At 45.3% G+C, this 23932-nt stretch overlaps 1 protein-coding gene across 1 annotated transcript; it reads right to left on the bottom strand.

Annotated features, from left to right (window-relative positions):
• Positions 1–11082: 11082 nt before the first annotated feature.
• Positions 11083–22157, bottom strand: SLC30A1 (solute carrier family 30 member 1). Its single transcript, XM_084828869.1, has 2 exons — positions 21245–22157; positions 11083–16788 (listed from the first exon to the last, which is right to left on the bottom strand). The coding sequence occupies exons 1-2, from the start codon at positions 21876–21878 to the stop codon at positions 15863–15865; spliced, it is 1560 nt and encodes a 519-aa protein (XP_084684995.1). The 5' UTR covers positions 21879–22157; the 3' UTR covers positions 11083–15862.
• Between the last annotated feature and the right edge of the window lie 1775 nt (positions 22158–23932).

Here is a 23932-nt window from a genome sequence, read left to right as displayed (position 1 = left end):
GGCACATATGCAATCGGCATTACACATTTCTTGTGGGCAGCCCAAGACGTGTTCCCTAGACATGCTGTGCTTCTGTTGCAGTGATATCCCATTGCCCAAGAATTCAACCACCAATATGTTTTGTCCCAGGGCATGGTCTGAAGGCAGATGAGGCAGCGACCTTGTTGAAGCTAAGCAGCTCTGGGTTTGGCCAGTGCTTGGAGGGGAGACCACCTGGGAACCACATGGAGCTGCCTTGAGTTCCACGATGGAAGAAAGGTGTGACATAAATGAAATACATAAATAAATAAATATTTTATACTTAAGACAATACAATTATTTCCCCAGATAAAACAGCAGTGAGCCTTGTAGCGTCTTAAAAACTAACACATTTATTATGGCTGCGCTATGTCCTTTACTATGCAAGGCACTATTTCATCAGATGACGGTGGTCGCCTTTAAGGCTAGTGTAGTATAGCAGCCGAGAGGCGGTGCTGTAACTCCAGACATACCCGGTCGGAGGTGTTGCTATGGCATGACCATGGGGCACAAGTCTGTGACACACCATCTGGAAGAGCCCCCAAATGGTCCCCAAACAGGTGGCTGCAGACAACTCCTGCTGCTGCTGCCATGTTGAGCAGCACTAATGACATGACCCATGAGGGCACTGGAGAAGTGAGAAGACCACCCTCCCCGAAAGGCAGCATCTGATTGGTTCAGTGCACTGCTAATCAAAGACAGACAGACAGACAGAGATTTAAAATGATACATGCAGGACTGCAGCCTTGACTGGCCACCATTGCAGTACTTTCCCTTAGCAACACTATGGCACGACAAGAGGAGGAGGGGGAACCACCGCAAAGGTAAAAAAACAAAACAGGACGGGGGGGGGCTGGCAGGTTAGCAAGGAGAGACTAGCCAGGTGGAAGGTCCCCTCACAAATGTGGGGATGTCCCCAGTTCTATGGCCAGCCCTGCATTAGGCAAAGTAAGACTGTCACCTCAGTCAGCAGATTGGGGCATCAGGAAAGGGCAGCACATTTTTATTCATTTTCATTATGTTTTTACTGCCAATGAGAGAGAGGGGGAGAGAGAGGGAGGGGGAGAGGGGGGGGCACTTGGGAGAATTTTTGCCTTAGGTGCCAAAACAAACTTGACTAGCCTTGAATACTATTGTCTGGTGGCGGGGGGTCATTTGCTGCTCTACTTCAGGCAGCAAAATGTCTTGGGCCAGCCAGTTCAAATCTTGCCTTGGCCATAAACTCATTGGGTGGTTTTAGCCAAATTAGTCAATAAATCAGTCTCTCATAGAATCATAGAGTTGGAAGGGGCCATTTAGACCATCGAGTCCACCCCTCCTGCTCAGTGCAGGGATCCAGTTTAAAGCATCCCCAACAGACAGCTGTCTAGTCTCTGCTTGAACACCTCCAGCGACAAACAGCCCACCACCTTCCTAGGCAGTTGGTTCCATGGTCTGACTGCTCTGACATTTTTCCTGATGTTTAACCAAAATCTGCCTTCCTGAAACTTAATCCCATTATTTCATGTCCTACAGTCTTGGATGATGGAGAACAGGTTGTGGCCCTCTTCTGTGTGACAACTTGAAAAATACTATCATATCCCCATCGCCCCCCCCATCCCCCAGTCTTCTCTTTTCAAGGCTAAAAATACCCAGTTCCTTCCAACTTTCCTTGTCAGACTTAGCGCATCTCTACACCAGCCTAAAATCCTGCATTTAAAATGGGGCTTTGGCTTTCTTCACATGGAGCTTTTATCCTGCAATTAAGATTGCTCCTTCAAAGTTTGCAAGCCAGGATCATTCAAGGCGTCTCCTGCACTAAATGCCCTTTGTTCTGTTTTTAAATAGATCACAGATAACGAGCTATCAAATTCCCCTGTTGTGTTCCGCTTGAGTTCCCTCTGTGAAAAGAGGAAAATCGGCAAGAAGAGGAGTGAGATCAATGAAAGATAATGGAAGACTCAGATACGGGGAGAAGGAGGGGGGGAAAGGAAGTGGGTGAAAAAGGGAGTCATTGTGATCCTGCATTTAAAAAGGAAGCAGAAAGGCCCGTGAAGCACTATATATGTGAAGCACTAAGGTGAAAAATAGAGTCTGCAAGCCATGCTGGAGAATTGGCATGGGGCAGGGGGAATGAAAGTTCTGAACCTGCTCATAATTAATTGTAGCAGAGAAGCAAGAGAAGGCAGCACTACCACCTAAACATCACATTCCTTCCACGTCTGCATCCCTCCTCCACAAACACTCCATACCTGGTAACTGCGGCTGGGTTGGCAGCAGGGAAGGAGGAAGATTTCTTTCTGCCCTTCCCAGGCACCTGCCTGTCCCAGGGGCTGGGGGGCCCTGGAAATTGCAATTATTTAATTATTTATTATGTATTAATGTATGCAATTTATTACCCACTTTTCATTACATAAAATAATCCCAAAGCAGGGTGCAAAACCAATAAAACCATACCACATCAGCTGATAAAACTGGAGAGAGAACAGAACACCTGAAGTCCTTAGCACAGACACAAGCAACATTGGGGGAACTACATTTCCCAGATACCCTGTGGCACTGCCAGAGCAGCTTTCCTGGGCTGAGAGACACCTTGCCACCTTCCACTCTGCAGGACCAGAGGGGAAATATTTCTCCTTCACCTTGGATTACAAGTCAACTGGAGGAGAACTACTGGGGAGTCAGAGGGGGCATCTGGTTTAAAATACAAGTGCCCATTATAGATGCGCCAAATTTATAATCCAAACTAGGTAATTACAATTTAGGGTGATTTCAGTACATTTCACAATTTTCCTCTTTGCCATGTGAGCAGGCCACGTACAGTCCCAACAGATGAGCACCTTGAAATTAGCCTAGAAACAAATTGGTTATCGTGGGTCTCCAGGTGTCCGTGTCTTTGAAGGACTATAACACGAAGACTAGAAAGCCATCCTGCTTATCTTGCAAAGTCTTCATGTACACATCTGACTTAGACAGTGGTCTTCTATTCAGTTGTACTGGCCTGACTTTTATAGTCAACTGCTAGCAGTAAATATTGTACAAATAATGCAGTTTATTTTAATGCAATCACTTCAGCCTGCCTCAAGCTCTTGTCTGTGGTTTTGGCTCAATCCATATGGCATTTCAAAAGTGTCTTACTGCAAGGCTGTGTTGGCAGAAGCTCTGAGTGCATGACACTCTTGGCACATACGACTTTAATGGGAGCAGACCAAACGAACTCCTCCCTGCAAAGCCTCACCATTAAAATATTTAGGTTGGCAGAACTTGGTACAAGCAGGTGTGGTGATGCCTAATATCCACAAGTGTCTGTCTAGACCACCCTTCCCCAACCTGGTACCCTCTAGATGTGTTGGACTACAACTCCCATCATCCCCAGCCAGTACATCCAAGGAGTCTAGAATATTTTAAAGAAGAATTCATGAACAAGGCAGCCTGGCTGACAGCATAGTTCTACAGTGAAGACAATAGACAGACAGACACACAGACAGACAGACAGACGATTGTACTGAAGAACACAGATATGCAACTGAAATGCATTTCACAAAACAAAGATACTTAATCTCAACTGAACAGATAACAATGGCCTATATTATGGGGATGGGACTGAAAATAAAACTGCTGTCATAATCCCTTTATATAAATCTCTGATACAACCCCATTTGGAATACTGTGTACAGTTCTAGTCACACCATCCTTTGAGATACCTTCTTAGCACTGGAAATGTAATAGAAAAAAAGCAACAGATTATTCAGGGAATTAGAGCACCTTCTTAAAGAGGACAGGATAAATTGTTTGGGGCTTTATGAAACTGTGTATATACGAAGAGAGTTGGTGGAGGGATTCATGCCCCTTTCATAATACTAGAACTCAGTGTCACCTAATGAACTGGATTGTCAGTAGGTTCAGAATTATCAAAAGGAAGTACAGCTTCAATGTCTGATTTGTTTATTTAGTTACTTGTTAGAAGCATTGTTACCCCACTTGTCAGCCATACAAGCTCCCAAGACAGCTTGTAGGTCAGTTACAAAATGACAGCAAGATAGTACCTGCCCTCAGGGGTACAATCTAAAAGACATGACACAAGACGAAATGGAAATGGGGAGGGAGAAGGAAGAAAGCAAACTCAGACACTCGTTTTGAAATTATGATTATAATGACCAGCTGGGATGGAAGCAGTTCATGTTGCCTATGGAATGGCTGCCCCTAGCTGATGTAGAGATGGCCGTATGTTTAGATTACATTCTAAAAGGGGGGCATGAAGCCAATAGCTGTCTCCCATCATTTCTGCCACTGGCAGACTGCCTCTGAACATGCAGGCTCTATATTGCCATCACCGCTTATAGCCATTGATCCTCCAGAGAGTTGTCTAATCCCCTTCTAAAGCCATCTAAAGTGAAAGTGGCCATCACTACTTCCTGCGGCTGCAAATTCCACAAATTAATTATGAAGAAGTACTTCCTTTTGGCTATCCTGAATCTCCTGCCAGTTTCCCTGGTTAACCTCAAGTTCTAGCATTAAGAAGAAGAAAAGACTACCTCGTCTGCTTTTCTACAGCATGCATCATTTTATACACTTTCATCACCCAAGGAATGACAAATCTGTCAAGCTTGATCTCATTCAGGATCTCATATTTCCACCTGTTTCTAAGGAAGCTTTATGATTTTTCCCTGCACAGAACTTCATTAGTATTTTTGTGCACATGCCCCTATTACAACTAAAGCTTGTTTGTGCGCATTTTAGAAATGTACACATTTTTCTTTGCCCATTTTTCAAATGTGTGCATCCTGTTGAATGCGTTTTGTGTGGGACTTTTTTGTTTTGCAAAATGCATTGTAAACTTGGAAACATGTGGATTTCCAGCCACAAATTGCATTCGGTTCTGGGAAGTGTGAATTGGGTAATCTCACCTTAAAATACAAGCCCAACCAATTTCTCCCCCATCCCTTTTATCACCCCTGCCTGCCTGCTCTTAGGGCACAATCCTAAGGCCGCAGGACAGCAGCTAGACAGCCATAGGATTGGTCGGTTTCCAGGAACTGACCTCACAGCCCGCACTCCAAGGTTGGTTCCCGGAGAACTGCCTCCCCCCCCCCACCCCGGTAGGCAGCGTGGGTCGTCCCCGGGCTCCAGGCTCGTAAGAGTAGCACAGAGTGGGGCAAAAGGGGTCATTCCCAGGGGCGGGGAAGGGTGGGGAGTGCGGACGTACTGGTACCATGCTTCCTATGTGTCATCCAGCCTCCCCACCCTGCACTCTGACGTTCCATGGCTAGACAGCTGAAATCAGCCATCTAGCCACGAATGCAAGGTGGTTGGAGCACAGAGGAGAGGGTCCCCCTGCCCTCCTCCCGCCGTGCATTGGATAGGCGGTTGCCTCTTGAGTCCAGAGGTGGCCACCTATCCCGATAGGATTGCTCCTGGCCATTGCCTTCCCTCTATAAACTATGGAGCCACAGTCCTTGTAATCTTTATAGCTAAGATGGTTCATCCGGAAGGTTTGGCTTCCTTTGAAAGACCAGACCAAATGCTACTTTTGTGACTGTCCTCCATTTCCAAAGTATTTTTGCCTTGCAGCACAAAGGGCAGCTATTGAGGCAATACTAGTCAAAAGCACCTTTGGGTCAGTGGGCCTTGTTGAGCAGTGGTTCAGTTGTGCCCACAGTAGACTGTAAGGACCTCCAATTAAAATGGGACTCGTTTCATAGGCTGTTCAGTTCCACTGCCGCCAAGAAAAAGATTACGGTACCATCTTTCCCACAGGCTAGCTCTAATATCCAAATAAATCTTCAAAACCTCAATAATGAAGTCAAAATCAGTGTGGTAAAATGATACAGATGCTTTAAGTGTGGCTTCCCCAAACTGGTGCATTCCAGATGTGTTAAACTGCAATGCCAGATGTGTTGGACTTCTGGCTGGGGTGATGGGAGTTGCAGGGCAACACATCTGGAGGGCACCAGGCCAGGGAAGGCTGCTTTAAGTTAATATATAACTTATTAAGACTGTACATTTTGCATAATATATGCATCTACGTTTAGGAAGGAATATACAATACATGCTGTCTGGACAGCTGCATAAGATGCAGGTGCCAATTCTACACAAGGGAAAGCTCTCTAAAGAAGGTGCAGAAGCATTTCTCTGTGCTCTTCGCAACAGCATCAAGCCAGGGTCTTTGCCCGCCACCTATATGCAGAGGAATATTCTGCTGATGGGTCAGGCCCTAAAGCATTTGCAAAGGGTTTCTAGCCCAAGACTGCAGCCATTTAGGGAAAGGAAGCATTTGGGGCTAAGCAGGAAAAAACAGGCCATACTAGAAGCACTTGCATTTGCCAGGTGCTTCTGCAAGTTTAAGCAAAGATGTTGCGTTTGATATGGAAGACGTAGACACAAGTCTCGGGTTTAAACTTGACTACAACTTCTGATCAGTTACACAGGGTGGGCAACATGTGGCCCTTTAGATGTTTTGGCCTACATCTCCCATCAGCCCTAGTCAGCATAGTTAATGATGAAGGATCATGGGCACTGTAGGCCAAAAAAATCTGGAAGGCCACAAGTTGCTCACCCCTGAATTACAAGCATAATAAACATGGTGCGTGTGTATGGTGGGGGGGGGGGATTGAAAGGCCAGCTATCTCTTGTCCAAGAAACTCCATGCCACATCCCCCCACCCCCAACAGCTCAAGAGCCTCCTACTCCTATGGAGGGGCCTCAATTGTTTTGGCATGGTTCCTGTTCCCCAACAGTTGCCCAAAATCTGCTGGATTGGCCCCAGCTGTCCTAATGCTTCTTGTTATAACCTTTGGAATCTGTTACCTAAAGCCCTCAAGCCCCACCCCACCCCCCATTTGTTCCATATCCACCAAAGTTGTGGATGCAGCAAACGTTATACAATTTCAAATGCAGCAAACGTTATACAATTTATGTCTATAGAGCCACAAAGGGATACTTTGTGAAAGGTACACCAATCCTCAGCCAATAAGGTTGCCATGAAAAACCTGGCCTCTTTCCTGGCCTCCAATAGGACAAAGCATGTGTACCTGGAGTAACCCTAAAATTCCTGAGGATGGGCTCTGCCACCTGCCAAGCCAGAGTGAGGCCACGAGAGAAGGCCTTAAACAGGCTTCCCATTCTTGAGAGATGTGGCCCTGGAAATGTCATGACAGCAGAGATTCCCAGCCCTCACAAGGTTTCCACATGCTGGGCCTCATTGTCTGATGGGCCCAGCGCTGCAGCAACTAGTGCCCACTCTCCCATCACACACACACACACACACACACACACACACAAACTTCCACAGGTAAGCATGGTCAGGGGGACATCTTGAGCCCCTGTTCACAAGCATGAAATATGGGTAACATCAAGGGGAAGAAGATCTTCCCAGGCCAGGGTGTCTGTGTCTTAACTGCTCTTTCATCTATCCAGCTGCTTGATCCAACCAGATTTTTGCTTCCTTTGTGGACACTTTAAAATATGCTAAAGACCTGTGTCCCTTTGATGTGCCCAAGTCTTCATCCAGTTTTTGCCTAGGCAAAATTGAGTTCCAATAGCTTTCCTTTAACTTACTCTTTGAGCAGCTTGATTATTTATTTGTTTGTTTGAGTGATTGCATTTATATCCCTTTTTTCCTCTTGCAGGGAACCCAAGGCGGCTTACATTATCCTCCTCCTCTCCATTTTATCCTCACAACAACCCTGGGAGGTACGTTGGGCTGAGAGTCTGTGACTGGCCCAAAGTCACCCAGTGAGCTTCCATGGCCTCCTGAGCAAACTTAGCAGTCATGGAAGAAGAGGACAGATCCTCTTATGGATTAGTAACTGGTTAAAGAACAGAAAGCAGAGAGTGGGAATAAATGGTAAATTCTCCAAATGGAGGGAAGTAAATAGTGGGGTCCCACAGGGATCTGTATAAGGACCAACACTTTTCAACCTGTTCATAAATGTTCTGGAACTGGGAGTGAGTAGTGAAGTGGCCAAGTTTGCCAATGACACCAAATTATTTAGGGTGGTTAAAACAAAAAGGGATTGTGAAGAGCTCCAAGAGGATCTCTCCAAACTGGGAGAATGGGCATCTAAGTGGCAAATACGGTTCAATGTAAGCAAGTGTAAAGTGATACACATTGGGGCAAAAAATCCCAATTTCAAGTATAACCTGATGGGATCTGAGCTAGCAGCCACTGACCAAGAAAGAGATCTGGGGGTTGTGGTGGACAACTTGATGAAAATGTCAACCCAGTGTGCGGCTGCTGTAAAAAACAAACTCCATGTTAGGCAAAATTAGAAAAGGTATTGAGAATAAAACTGCCAATATCATACTGCCCTTATACAAATATATGGTGTGACCACACTTGGAATACTGTGTACAGTTCTGGTCACCACACCTAAAAAAAGATATAGTAGAGCTGCTTTCGAACTGTGGTGCTGGAGAAGACTCTTACGAGTGCCCTGGACTGCAAGGAGGTCAAATCAGTCCATCCTAAAGGAAATCAACCCTGAGTGCTCATTGGAAGGACAGATAATGAAGCTGAAGCTCCAATATTTTGGCCACCTAATGCGAAGAGAAAACTCCCTGGAAAAGACCCTGATGCTGGGAAAGACTGAAGGCAAAAGGAGAAGGGGACGGCAGAGGATGAGATGGCTAGATAGCATCACGGATGCAATGAATATGAACTTGAGCACGCTCCGGGAGAGAGCGCAGGACAGGAAGGCCTGGCGTGCTATGGTCCATGGGGTCACGAAGAGTCGGACATGACTGAACGACTGAACAACAAAGAGCTGGAAAAAGTGCAGAAAGGAGCACCTAAAATGATCAAAGGGCTGGAGCATCTCCCCTATGAGAGAAGGTTACAACAGCTGGGATTGTTTAGCTTGGAAAAAAAGGAGAGTAAGGGGAGACATGATAGAGGTCTACCAAATTATGCATGGTGTGGAGAATGTGGAGACATTTTTCTCCCTCTCTCAAAATACTAGAACCCAGGGTCATCCCATGAAGCTAACTGGTGGGAGATCCCAGACAGATAAAAGGAAATACTTCTTCACACAGCGCATAGTTAAAGTGGGGAACTTGCTACCACAGGATGTAGTGATGGCCATCAGTTTGGATGACTTTAAAAGCAGGAATGGACAAATTCCTGGAGGAAAAAGCTGTCAATAGCTACTAGTCTTGATGGCTATGTGCTACCTCCAGTACCAGAGGCAATGAGCCTATGTACACCAGTTGCTGGGAAACAGGGGTGGGAGAGCTGTTGCACTCATGCCCTGCTTGTGGGTTCCTGGTCAACGGCTGGTTGGCCATTGTGTGAACAGAATGCTGGACTAGATGGACCCTTGGTCGGATCCAGCAGGGCTCTTCTTATGTTATGTTCCCTTGATTTGCAGCAAAATGTTTATAGGCTCCTTTCTTAAAGATAGAACAGGTTTTGTAGCAGGATAAGAAACTTTGCTTTCCCTTACAGTTGAAATACCCGAGCTGCACTGTATGAAAGTTTACTCCTCACTTCAGTGCAAGCCTTGAGCCAGTAAATAGTTGCACATTTGCACTGTAATGAATAGGTGGGAAATGCTACACGATTTGGCTCCTGCTGACTTTTCCTTTACCTAGTGCATCACCTAAAATTAATCTCCAACTTGCCTCATAAGAAATCTGTGTGTTTTGTTTCAAGCTCGAGACATACTGAGTAAAGGCTAGTTTTTTTTAAAAAAAAAAGGGGGATCTGCCATGATTGTCTTTGTTCCAACATCCTTAGTGCAACTTGAAGTGTGTTAGCATTTAACAGAGGTTAATTCCTAAGTCTGCAAGCCTCCTTCAGGATTCCATCTAAAGCAGAGATAGGCAACCTGGTGCCCAAATGTTTCAGACTACAACTTCCATAATCCCTGACTATTGGCCATGCTGGCTACAACTTATGAGAGTTGTAGTCTAAAATACCTGGGGGGCACTAGGTTGCCTACCCCTGATGTAAGGGCCAATCTAGGCTTGAGTTAAACATGTCTCCTGAAAGGCCAGGGAACTATTATTTTAATACCCACCTTTGGGAGAGGATTTTTATGGGGGATGTGGGAATGAGGTTAACCCTTTCCTCCCCTGCCATGATCCCAATGAGGCAGTTATTTTCCCCAGAAATCAATCTTCCATAAATTCCTATGGAAGTTTTGCACTCCAGGGCAAATAGCTATGATCAGAGAAAGGGGAGAACACAAGATCAGGAAGCCAGTGAGGGAGAAAGGGTTAACCCCACACCCCACAGTCCTGAGAAAAGTCCTCCCCCCGCCCCCCCATGGCTATTAGTTTTTTAAAAATCAACCATGGCACTTCCACGAGATATGTTTAGTGTTCTGTCTAGTTCAACCTTTAGACTCTTACAGCTGCAGAATTGGGACTTTAATATCATGCCAGTTTTCTTTCCCACTCATTTTGCTTAATATCCAGCCTGTAGAAGGTTCTTTAGAATTTGAAAGCTTCTGCACTTATTTGCAACATTTTGGTTGGTTCTAATAAAGACACTGCAGTATTGTAGATTTTGGATCTTTCTCCTAAGGTCCAACCTTGCTACCTAGGTTTTTGCAGATATTCCCAACTAATGGAAAAATTATGGAACATTGTAGGCAGCCAGGTTAGCGCATGAAATTATATATATATATATAGAGAGAGAGAGAGAGACTGAGTGTGCATGCACGTGCATGGAACAGACTACATGGTTAGTAGCTATTCAGGGGCAGAAAGGGAAGATGACTCAGTCTAGCGCCATGATTTTCTGACTGGAGCTGCACGTGCCCAGCTCTAGCAGGTGGATCAGCCATGAAGTGCATGTAGTTCTTTGTCCTCCCCTAAGGATATGTGCACAGAAGCCGCTTCTACAAAGATATACTCTCCTGCTGGATTGGGGCTTCAGATCTGGTAATAAATAGAAGCCTGGTTAGCAAAAGCTATCTAAGAACACTTACTGAATCAGACTAACCCTGCAAGATCTCCCACATGAACCAATTGCATTTATCCAAACATCCAATCATCTAAACTCTTCCAGTGCCTCTCAAGCCATTTCAGTAAGCCAAGGGGAAGAGGGGAGAAACAAAGCGACCTGCAAAGTTTCAAGGTTTATATAGCAACATTTATTTCCTTCTCAGTCTTTAGTTTATATGCAAAGAAACGCAGTAGCATCACTGGTTTGACAGAAGCCCGTTGTCATTGGTATGATGTAACCAGATACACACATGCTGATTATGCCTCCCAAATATTGTTTTCAAACACAACCCGTATAATGCAAGAGGAGGTGTCTCTCTAGCTACCACAGAGCGTATGGGTTTGGAGACTAAGCTCAAGAACACTTAAATAAACACATACAGCAAGTAGGACTGGGGGAGGGGAGAGAATCAGGCACACACACACATTTGTAAGACGTGGAGGCATTCTTCACGCAGGCAATTTAATGACACAAGCCCAAGATCACACAGATGAAATCTCCTGTTATAAGGCTGCATTTGGCTTCCAAAAAAAAAAAAATTCAAATATGTTCTTATTTCAGGCACATGAAGCGTTAGTACCTTTCAGACCACCAAAAGGTGAAAAGATGGTGCAAGATAGAACCAAAACAGAAAATTTATTGTAATATTCAAACAATGTTCTGTAAACATAAGCCAGAGTCCAAGAAGGCTACATTGATGCTGTTGTGAAATTAAAGCAGCATGTTTAAATATTGTACTTTAATACCCTTAAATATGTAATACTCCTTTCACACAAAAAACTTAAATCAAAAAGCAGGGGATGCAGTGTTAAAATAGCTCCCCCCACCCCACCCCTACACACATCAATGAGAGAAGTCAGAAAGTGCATTCTATTCAAAACAAAGTTTCCCATTAACTCAATGGAGTCAGTGCCTATGCTCTCACTGATGGCTTGATCTTAAAGAGGCTCAGAGCTGCAGCATTGTTTGCATTCAGCAAGAGCTACCGATGCTAACAGGCTGGGAGAGGGAAAGAGGAAAGCGGAACTTAACAAAAGGCATCTTGAGTGCTACTTGCATCTAGAACTCCAAGTGGTTTTTAAACATTCTCCAGAACTTTAGGCGACACTTCTAAACACTCAGTTTTGCTTTGTAAAGGTATTTATCTGAATTCGGAATAGTTCTACAAACAGTAATGCCACAAGCAGTCAGTCCTTAAGCATCCAGTCATTTAACATCTCATGGAGTAACTTCACTTGTTACCAATCAGTAACATTGTGTAACTGTGCCTCTTTGCAATGCAACTTGTAACGTGCGAGATCACCATACATGTTTATTTTGTGATGTGCTTACTGCAGTCTCATGGAAAACCATAATGCAGTTTTTGCCAGGAAATTGCGGTGAAATAAACTTGCATAGCCATCTCATGCCCATTATAGGAGTTCACCACAAAAGCATGTACTGAGTGCAGTTGTGTTCATTACTTCTGTTCTAACTGAAACACCCCTCAACACCACTGCCATTGAGGAGAAAATATAACCTTATCCAAGAGTCTGCAAAACTGGCTTCAATACTCGTGTAATCAAGTACCCAAAATTTTAAAAAATGCTTCCTGTAGTTGGAGGTATTCAAGGTGTTCAGTTTTGTTCCAAACATACATAAGAAATTACCTAACTGACATTTTTGAAAACTTACTTGCAAAAGCAGAAATTAACATATTGGGTCATATCCAATGATGCCCTTCGGCCAGCTGAACAGACACCACTGGCAGATTGAATTTCCTCTCCCCTTCAACCCCACAGATACCCTCCCAAATCTACTCCAGAGGCTTGGGGGGACCTTCGAGATTTGGGAGGCTTCCAGGGGGGAGGAAAAGGGAAATTCCCACTGCATGAGCAGATGTCCACTCATGTAATGTTGGATTTAACCCATTCTGCCATAAAAGCAAGCTTTTCATAATAAAAAAATCAAGACTGCACCCTTACCACTCAAAATGAGTAGAAATTTGTACTCAAGAGAGATGCAGAAGGTTAAAAAAATTACCATATTCCAAAGTATACACACACCCAATAACTCAGATAGAAGAAATGGGCCCATTAGAACCAAGATGAGGCTAAAAAGCGAGACTGCCTTAATCTAGAATGTGTACCATGTGGGAGACAGGACACAGGCTTTTTTTTAATAAAGGGAGTAGCTCATATTTATAGCACTAAAAAGTTAGGAAGCCTATAATTTATATTATTGAAGCGTTTTTTAGCCTGTCCTTTGATACATGCCTGCACATTTCCTGTGAAACAGCTATGCCAGACTAGATATGCACACAATGGAAAAGCAGTTGACTTTCAAAACTTCTGTATTTTACAATTAAAAAACAGCTACATGAGAATTGTACAGCACCGTTACTGCATGCTTGCAGTAATGCGTGAGAGACAAATTGGGAGTATTAACTAATAGCTGGCATTTATAACAAAAGGAATACAGAAGGCATTGCTAAATGTACTTGATCATTTTACAAGTACAGCTTTCACACTTTGTAGTGTGTTAACTATGGAATAGTTAGGTTGTGCAAAAATAAGGTTTGACTACAATACTACTGAGCAGTGGGGTGGGGGGATGGAAACCACTGCTTGCTCTTTTTTCCTTTGTAATTCCATGCTAATAAAAAGCAGTGCAAATTAGTGAAGTGTGTGCGTATGTGTATATATGTATGTATGTGTGAGAGGGAGGGAGGGAACAAACCTAAATTCCCATCAACCAAGGCTCTCATCATTTTAAAAAGACAGCATTCAAACAGTGCAAGATAACCAGTAGAAGTACAGTAGCAGATAAATGCATGAGGTCCCAGAAGATATTCCGTTCTTGTAGTACCTGCTACTACAGTGATTGTACACAGAACCACTGTTGGAATAATTAAGCTATACAGAAATTTTGCAATCCTGTAAAGCCTTCAAATAAGGGGATCTGTAAAGCTTTCAAATGAATTAGCATTAATGCCACCTCTGAAAGTTAGGAATTAGCCCAAGTTTTAATAGACTGGAAAAGTGAGGTGAAGACAAAGGCCAGCTGTGTGATCCAGAAATACTTCAGCTAGCATCCTTGCATTCGGCACTACATTGATCCCTTTAACTTCAATGGGACTAAGCAGCTTGATTTTAAGAGGTTTGGGCAAGAGGCTTGAGTGCAATCTATGCATTTATACAGCAAGTAACTGACAGCATTGAGAAGCCACTTCCTCTTCTACTTTATTTACTAAACAGTTTGCATCATTAGGTCTTCAAAGCCTACTACAAGAGACAAGATTGAACTGGGCTAGTATTCTTCTCCACCATATGCCTTCATTACACAAAAGCTGTTGCAGGTAAGAAGAACTGACTGTGGGTCAAGTTGAGCATCACAATAAACCATGGTCTATAAAGGGAATGGGCTGAAGTAACCCCTTGGTCTCACTTGCTCCCTTCTCCTCCTCCAGTGTGGGCATGAGGGGATCAGAGGCTTCCAGTTCCTTTTTTGATTAACCACAACATGTTTAATCTAAACCCAACAAACTAAGGTTAATCTTATCTATGATTTCTTTGAAACTAGCCATAGTTAAGAATAACCACACTTTAGGATTCAGATGTAATGCTGAACTGTGGTTATTTAAAGAGGAAAAAAAAAAACAGAAGTGAAAGCCTCTAATCTCTGCCTTGTGGCTATGCTGGAGAGGGCATGTGAGCCCAAAGTTTGCTGCAGCTCATTCCCATCCCAATAAATAGTTTATTGTGATGTCTGAATCAACTCAGGGCACTGAAACTGTTGCTTCCAAGCCAGCTGCCTGTGTTTTGTTACAAGTGAAATGTTCCAATTACACTTTGCTTTACCTAGTGGGCAAAATGGCTCAGAATGAGACATAAATACTTGGAAAGGGAAGAAATATATTAACATTTAAGGAATCTGCCAAGTTTCATTCTCAGGCATTCTTCTTTAAAACTCAAATCCAGCCAGTAGCAAGCATTCCTTTTCAGTAAGCCACAGAAGACACTGCTAAGACAGAGGCCAGCTCTGGCTCTCTAGTCCCAGCATACCTCTATTTGAGTTTGAGTTCTATTGAATTCTAAAATACATAAAACAATAAGGTTTAAGAGAACGAGACAATATGGAACGGGGGGAAACCTAACTGATAAGTCCCTAGAAGAGTATGTCCAGTTTCTGTCTGAAACATTAATCTTAGAGTCCAGGGGATAGGCATTAAATTTTTTACAATTTGTATTTGCAAAACAGCCAGTTTTCATTATGTCACAGGCCCGATGCAAAAAGATTTTTGTCAACAAGTACTGGATATGTTTTAAGATGCTACTACTAAGGCTATTTAGTATACCTACTTGAGATAGCATTCACTTTTTAATTTAATAAGGAAGTCTAAAATTCCCCAAGTAGTCTACCTTTTCTTTCTTTTTTTCTTTTTTACAAAGAGTTCTGTCCACTTTGGTTTCCTCTCCTTATGGTTTGTAAAATACTGAGACACACACATACACGCACAAAGACACAAAATCAATAAGCAGAAAGAGCAATCCCAATAAGAAGCCTAACACAAGCTAACTTTGCTTAGGGGGCTGGTGGGGGGCAGGGTGGAAGGTTTATTGGAAAAATGTCATTTTAATTTTAAACTAAACAAAAATACATCTCAGCAGAAATGTTGAAACTGGTTCTGCGGAGTTGTTGCAGCATTGGTTGAACCTTTCTGTGCTATTCAACTAAAAGTTAACACAAACATACGTTGTGTCAGGACGGCGCTATGATATTCTTTCAAACAGGCAGTCTAGATTTAAGTGTTGTGACAAGAACAGGGACTTCGACAATTACATTATTTTGCAATTTGTCTCTTGAACACTAGTCTTTTCTTCTCACAGTCAACCTGTGGTTGACTCCAGACTCCACTCAGCACAACTTCGGGAATTACAAAGACGATTCAAATTGTTTGTTAGGGTCAGGTTCAGCCTCTAGCTTTATAGCAGGTATACACTCTGATTTAGTCCTCCTGGTTTTGTGATGTGGAGAGTCAATGACTATTTCAGAACAAGAAATACTAATGGAAGGGGACTTGTCTGTCTTCTTTGCAATAGTCTTTTCTACGGCCCCACAACACTGCTTGAGAGCACACTGGGTTCTGCAGGGAAGTTCACATTTGCTTACACCTTCATCAGAGCCTACATCGTAGCCCCTAACTGTGAACTCTGGCTGAATGGTTGTCGCATGTATCCCTTCATCGTGAAAGATCTCTTTAATATCCTTAGCCACTTTCATGTATGATTCTGGGTCCTTACATTTTATATGAGCTGTGCCAATGATTCTGCTTCCCGCCAGCTGCCAAACATGCAGTTCATGGACAGCTTCAACTTCTTCCAGTTTACGGAGTTTCTCATTTAAAGAGCGAATATCAATTTGCTTGGGAACAGTTTGCAAAAGGATTAGAGCAGATTCTTTAAGCAGTGGGTAAGTTGTGTAGAGCAGAATGCAAACCATTATCAGGCACAGGGCAGGATCTAAATACAGAACCCAGCAGGGACCAGCTACAGGAATTTTCTCAAATTCAGTGGCATTCATTCTGCCAGAAATCTGAGTAATGTTTTCTGCACAATGGTCATCGATACATGGGTTAATGCAAGGGCCATCCTTAGGGCATGGAGTCCAATAAGAGTAAAATACCAAGGCATTAACCACGACAATAACTGAACCCAAGGCATCTCCAAGGACATGAAGAAATACTCCACGCATGTTGAGTTGAGCGCTCGTGTCTTCATCAACTTCCATGTCAAGAGAGGAGTGATTACTAATATTCCCATTTGGCTGTAGTTCCATTTGGCTCTCTTTCACCACATCACCTGCAAAGACAAGACCAACAGTGTTATACAAAAAATTGTGGGTGGGTTAGTAGACTGCTAGCAATATTGGACAATGCAATGATTGAAGGACAACAGTTAGGGAGAGCAATCCCCTCTGTAGGATTCTTGAATGATTAGTATATGCACTAATTACTCTGCATCACAGACTTCTTAAAGCATCCAAGTCAGTGGTTTCTCAAAGGCTTTAGAGCAAATGTTTTCTGCCTTTTCAGACTCCAGAACCAGCTTCAACAGCAACCTGCAGTTGGAGACCCAATTTTAATATTTTTACCACATATCCACCTTTCTCCTCACCTTCTTTAAAAACTTCCTCAGCAAAAGAGGATAAACACCCGACCATGGTGGTATTGCTGCTGCTAAGACCCACCTTAGGCTGGGCACACGACCCACCTATGGGTCCTGATTTACTAGCTCAAGACCAATGCTCAGGTGTTCAAATGACTTCACATGAATTCAGTATTCATTACAAATAACTCTGTAAAACTGGGTTGCTATCATACCAGTATTGCTGGGAGGGGGCTTGTTCATGGCATGGATGAGATTTGAGTGGAGACTTCTTAGTTCATAGCTAGTCTCTTGGCCAGAATGCTACAGTAAGTCTCCTATATTTTATTAAATTAGGTGATATAAGGTAGAGAAAAGAGAGGGAGGAGAAAAAGAGTGTGCAGTCATACGCCACAGGTCTGGGAAGAACTGAGACATTTTATATTTTCAAAAAATAAAATTTCCAGGGAAGTTTCACTCTGCACAAGACACAGAAACCAAAATATGTCACTGGAAAGAACAATCACGGAAAAGACATACAAAGCAGTTTATATATGGCTGCATGACGACACTGACATGGTAGGGAAGCAGTGGGGGTATCTATCAAAAAGGACGTACACATTTGTCAAGGATGTATGAAGTCAAATGCAATGACTGCACCCTATGTTATGCTAGCATTGCTTCAAGTTGGAACTGTTATTCCATCTTTGCATTTTATTAAAAATAAACACACTAATCACCCTTACAAATCTAAATTAAGAGTGCCCTGAATTTTGATCCAGATACTGGATAGGATCCAGTGTTTGTTTCCCATAGAGGTAGCATCCCCTGAGCTCAGGATGCTCCTGCCAGCAGAAAGAAGGTGAAGACAATTTTCACCAGTTTCCCCCTCTGCTGCAGATCCAAGCACAACCTCCCCTAAGATGTTTGCGAGGCACATGGGACTGCAAGGGGGGTTAACAAAAATTACCTCCTCCTCCTCCCCATTCTACCTGTGAGATTCCTCCACTGGATCAGAAGACTTCTGTGGATAGAAGGAGTCCTTCCACCCACAGAAGGAAAATTTTGGATCCAACCCAATCATGTATGGCCCAATATTAAGAAGAGTTTTAAGAAACAGCAATATAACATTTTGACAAAAGCAATCGTTCTCATACTGGAAAGCTAGTATAGCTTGTGCTAACTGCTAATACAAAATGCCATTATATCAAAAGAAACATCTTCTGTGAACTGCCAAAAGGTTTTAGGGATATTTATGTGTAGGTATCCACTGTGAGCAAATGCTACTTGCCCAGTGATTTCACCAATATAACCGGTAGAACTTGAACCATCACAACTCCCACACTTGTTTCACCAAATTAAACCCCACCTATATAATGAATTTTACAAGCCCCATTGGTGGCATCCTCAAAGTAGAGATCATAAGTTAAGTTTGTGGGTGCTGAAAAAGCAAGCACTTGAAGAAAAAAAAGCAGGTCAAGCACTGTTCACAGCTGTATACTTAAGATAAGCAAGCACTGTGATACAACACTTACATCTAAAAGTTCCAGGCCTCAAGCTTATGCCCAACTTACACTCCGCAAGACTCAACTTAAAGTCAGCAAGGTTAATTCATAAATAAAAACAACTTGACAAGCATCTTCAAGATTTGGTATGCTATTTTTGTGTACAAAAACATCCAACAAAATGTTTAGTAATGGGGTTTTTCCTAAGCTTAGATTGCCAAAATCCTTACTATACACAGATTGGGCTTAGAATAACCTCAGTATATTTTGGTTGGGTCATGTCTGGCCAGGGCTGCAAATTCAAGCTAATAAAGAGTCTGAGGAAACAGCACAAGTTATAGTTACACCCAGACACACATAGATTTGTGCAGAGAATATAGCTGCATAGCTACTATTACGTGGATCAGCAAATGGATCTTCCAAAGCAAAACACAGCCCTTGAGGGACAACAAAAGCCAACACAGAGGCCAAAAGGTATGATTAGGCTAGTGGCTACGGCAACAGGACCTGCTGGCTAGTCCTCTTTAGGGTAGCAGGGAGGAGAGCTGGTCCTCTTCTTTGTACCAAGGAACTTTGCCATACAACTAGCTGGTGGCCAGGTTCTACAGATGTCATAATATGCCTGACTATCGACCCAGAACTCTGTCTCTCCATTAAAATGTAAAATAAATTGAGTTCACTGGCACAAATTCAAACTATATTATAGAATATTCCATAAATCGAATTCATTTCTACACTATAGAATAAGGTGTTCTTTTATCTGAGGTGTTGCTAGTCCATGAAGGACCAATTATGTATTCCAGTAGCATGAAATTAAGAGATAGCTGTCCAAATACTTCTGACCTTTACTTTAAAAAAAACCCAGACAATTATTGATTTAAAAGCTCTAATGATCATAGAGTTAAATAAGGATATTGAGGCAGAATGAAGTAATGCAGGTGACATGGCAGGAACAATGGGTTGCATCCAATGTTCTACTTAGAGTAGATCCACTGAAATGAATGGGACATAAGTTAGCCTAACATGGATACAACCCAATGTAACCATTTACAGGACACAGCTTTTGTTTTGATATAATTGCTGAAAACTGCCTTAAGCTTGGTAGGTGCTTAATGTTAGGCTGCATTTACGGTTTCCCAATATTTCAAGTCTGTAAAAGAGCTGTAATCCACGTAATTAGAGAGAATGACATAACATTCCGTGTATGTTCAGAAAGAGAAGAAAATTGCCCTACCACATCCCAGATCTAACTTCCTGACAGCTGTCATCTTTGGATAGTGTACTTCCTGTTACAATTTGGGTCCTTTAAAAGTTCTACTACCAGAGGAAATGCTTCAAGCATTTATAAGTAATATCATGCAAAGATTTTGAGTGTAGAGCAAGAGTGTCAGCGAGTTCATTCTGTTCAACAAGGAAATCATACAGAAAGCAGCTAAGAACCTGCAGCACCTATGTGAGCAACATGGAAGGCTCCTTTGTAGGCACTAAAAACACATTTAACCTATTTTGTAGGGTACCTCAGACTTCTGACAAGAGAGCCACCAATAACTTTTGACAATCTTTGCTGGTGGCCTAAAGCTTTCAGAAAATGCGAGGAAGAGGCTCCACCAGTGTTTTTCAAACTTCCTGCCTTCAGACACTCCTTCCCAAGATGCCTGCTGAGAAACCCCTACATGTCCACCACTGAACCTTAGCACACTGCAGGGGAGTGTGGTGCATGTTGTAAGGTATACAGCCAGCTAACACAAAGCACTAGCAAGGTACATCAGGCATGTCTGTTGCCCCACTTTAACCGAAAGTGTGACCCTAGAACATACAAGTTCTTGTGGCCATGCATTATAGGGAAAGTTACCTCTGTCACTTATCTGGCCACTGAAAGCCCTTCAGAACAGAGTATAATAACCAAGGCACTACAAGCAGCCTTCTCTCTTCCACAGCCCAATTAAGAAGTGGTGTAAGTCAAGAGATCTACAAAATCCACTATGAAACAAGTAACACATTGCTACTCCGCCCATTAATGTGATCTCCCAGAAAGGCATCAGGCAGATTCTCAAATTGTGCGCTAGGACAGCCTTCCCCCTGCTGGCTGGGGATGATGGCAATTGTAGTGCAACACATCTGGAGGGCACCAGGCTGGGAAAGGCTGTGCTAGGACATACATGACGAGGCAACAGTGGCCACAGTGGTGCCAGGAGAGAGAGAGAGAGAGAGAGAGAGACTTAAGGGCAGCATGGCACTATCTAGGGTCAAGGACAGACTTCTGCAGAAAAAAATCTGCCCTGCTGCTCAGCAAAAAGAGAGAACCATTAACACAGGATGAGTGGTGTTTGCTATATAGTATTCTCTTACACAATTGTGGGCCAACTAAAGGTTTTTACCCGGGAAACACTTTCCCAACACATCTGGGCTGAGATGATCCCTAGGGGAGGTTAAATAAATGCCAACGATTCTCTCAACTGTCAGTATTGACAATGAAGCCCCCCCACCTCGGTCACTTGGCCTTGGAGAGGAGCACTTTCAGATTAACCTAAACCCAGGCTGCGATTCTGATGCTCGTTTGGGCCCCGGCACCTCTAGCTTTAGAAAGAAGGAACGATCAGCAACGGCTGAGGGAGGGGACGCCTCTTCCTTCCCTGCCCCGCTCCCCGAGCAAGCCCCTTCCTCACCTAGCTTCTCCATGCTGACTCCGTTGGAGCTGCTGAAATTGTCCACCAGGGTGTTGGTCTCCTCTTCTTTCTGCAGGTCGCCCGGAGGCCGCTCCAGCGCCTTGCCCCGGGAGCCGCCGCGACCCCGGTGGCTGCCGCCGCCGCCGCCGTGCGAGTGGCCGTGGCCGCCGCCGCCGCCGCCGTGCTGGTGGAAGAGGCACAGCCCCAGGACGTTGACGAGCAGCCCGGCGGCGCCGACGCCGATGACCACCCAGGGCTGCTGGATCTCGTGCGGCTCCGTGAAGCGCTCGATGGCCTCCAGCAGGATGGTGAAGCACAGCGCGGTGAGGAAGACGGCGTTGACCAGCGCGCCCATCACCTCGGCCCGCACCCAGCCGAACGTGTTCTTCTTGGTGGCGCGGGTGCGCTGGGCGAAGCGCACGGCCACCAGCGCCACCACCAGCGCCATCACGTCCGAGAGCATGTGGAAGGAGTCCGAGAGCATGGCCAGCGAGGCCGTCACCCGGCTCACCGCCACCTCCACCACGAAGAACAGGAAGGTCAGCGCCAGCATGCACAGCAGGCGCGCCCGCCGGCAGCCGCGCCGCCGCCGCGCCGGGGCCGGGCGCTCGCCCGGGGGGCCCTCCGCGCCCATCCTGGGCGAGCACGGGCAGCGGGCGGCCTCTTCGCCGCCCCGGCCGCGGCGACGCGCTCGGCGAGGGGCGAGGGGCGGGAGGCGGCGCGGACGCGGCAGCGGCCGCCGAGAGCCCCGCGCGGTCTGCCGGCTCGGCTCGGCTCGGCTCTCCTCTCCCCTGCCCTGCCCGGCCCGCTTCCCTGCGCTCGAGCCGCGCCGCCGCCTGCCCTCTGTCTCGAGCGCGCTCCACGCAGCGGCACCCGCACCGCCGCTCTTTGCAGACGGTTTGAAACTAAACTTTGCACCCGAGCCCCCTCACACGCCTTTCCACACGGAACCCCTGAGCCGCCCGCCGCCCGGCCCCGCCCACCGACAGCCTCCTCATTGGCTGCGGCCCCGGCAACCGGGCGGCCGCCGCTCACACCTCCCCGCGCGATTGGCCCCCGGGGAGCCTCACGGCGAGCCACCCGCCCCGCCCACAGGCGGCTTTCCGATTGGTCACGGCGGCCTCCGGCTTCTGGGAGGCGGGGCCGAGGGGCGTGCCCACGGCTTGGATTGGAAGAGGGGCCCAGTCGCGATGCGCGGCCGTCCTATCAGCCCCACCCTTCTGGCCCCGCCTCCGTCGGAGTCATTTTTTCGGGACTGGTGCAAAAGGTGGTTGCGTTGAGCGAACAGAAGAGCCTTCCTCCTCCGCCCCGCCCCCATTCGCCCCTGTTTTCCACACGGCCCAGCGGCGGGGGAGGGCGGCCTCTTCCTCGCAGCCTCGCTTTTACGCCCGGCCCGAGCTCCCCGTTTCGCCTCAGTGGCTCTGACAGGTGCCCCTCCCGCGCCTCCCGCCGCGCCCCGATGCGAAGGGAGCGCAGGGGAGCTGAGACGGACCAGGGACATGTGCAGACCTGTCAGTGCGCGCGCGACGCCGCAGCCCTCCCCCGCGGCGCCCGGAAGGCAGGGTGCCTGTGGCGCGGCTCTGTGTGTGGCGACGACGCGTCTTCGATGGAAATAGATTTCCACACATTTCTCTCCGGAAACACACACTTCCGTACTTAAAAAATAAATGGCCACACGTTTCTATAAGGAAACATGCATTTCCATACTTTTCTTTTTTTTTTTTTTAAGGCCATACATTTCTGTATGGAAACATGCATTTCTGTGTTTAAAAATAAACGCCCATACAGTACTGTATGGAAAAATGTATGGAAACGTACATTTCCGTGTTTAAAAATAAATTTCATACACTTCCAAATTCAAGGATAATTTTCAGTATTTAGAAATACATTTCGATACAAGGAGCTCAAGGCTGCATGCATTGTTGTTGTTCAGTCGTGTCCGACTCTTCGTCACCCCATGGACCACAGCACGCCAGGCCTTCCTGTCCTCCGCTCTCTCCCGGAGCGTGCTCACGTCCATATTCATTGCATCGGTGATGCTTTCTAGCCATCTCATCCTCTGCCGTCCCCTTCTCCTTTTGCCTTCAGTCTTTCCCAGCATCAGGGTCTTTTCCAGAGAGTTTTCTCTTCGCATTAGGTGGCCAAAATATTGGAGCTTCAGCTTCAGCATCTGTCCTTCCAATGAGCACTCAGGGTTGATTTCCTTTAGGATGGACTGATTTGACCTCCTTGCAGTCCAGGGGACCCGTGAGAGTCTTCTCCGGCCCCCTTATTCTCACAACACTCTTGTGAAGTAGGTTAGGGTGAGAGAGAGTGGCTGGCCCAAGGTCACTCACTGAGCTTTATGTACAGGGATTTGAACCCATTTTTCTCTGACTCAAGTGTGAATGAGCTACACTTGTGTTTATACTTGTTCTGGAGGGGGATGTTAATCTGGTGTCTGCTGCACCAAAAACAAGGAGAGTTGTTGTGACACCTTATGTAACAACTCTAGTAGCCTTTAAGGTGCCACAAAACTCTTTCTTGTTTAAATGGATTCTAAACAGCTCAGAGCCTCTGGGGTTGAATTTGAACAGGCTTTTAACAAAATCCAAATAAATGATGAATAATACTCATTCAGCCCACAGCAAAGGTACAGGGGCAAGCAATCCCACCTCCATGACATACTTACCCTTTGGGAGCCCTACC

The sequence above is a fragment of the Heloderma suspectum genome, chromosome 1, assembly GCF_057233095.1.
Source record: "Heloderma suspectum isolate Gila_16-S chromosome 1, 16-S_ref, whole genome shotgun sequence".
Taxonomy (NCBI): domain Eukaryota; kingdom Metazoa; phylum Chordata; class Lepidosauria; order Squamata; family Helodermatidae; genus Heloderma; species Heloderma suspectum.
The sequence above is the reverse complement of the archived record's forward strand: the minus strand, read 5'-3'. Positions and strand labels throughout refer to the sequence as shown.

What these genes read in the sequence shown, in the direction of transcription:
- SLC30A1 (XM_084828869.1), bottom strand. Translation starts at nt 21,878, where the DNA reads ATGGGCGCGGAGGGCCCCCCGGGCGAGCGCCCGGCCCCGGCGCGGCGG. An exon ending in AGTCAGCATGGAGAAGCTAG is followed by an intron (nt 16,789 to 21,244) that starts GTGAGGAAGGGG and finishes TTGTCTTTGCAG; the next exon opens with GTGATGTGGTGAAAGAGAGC.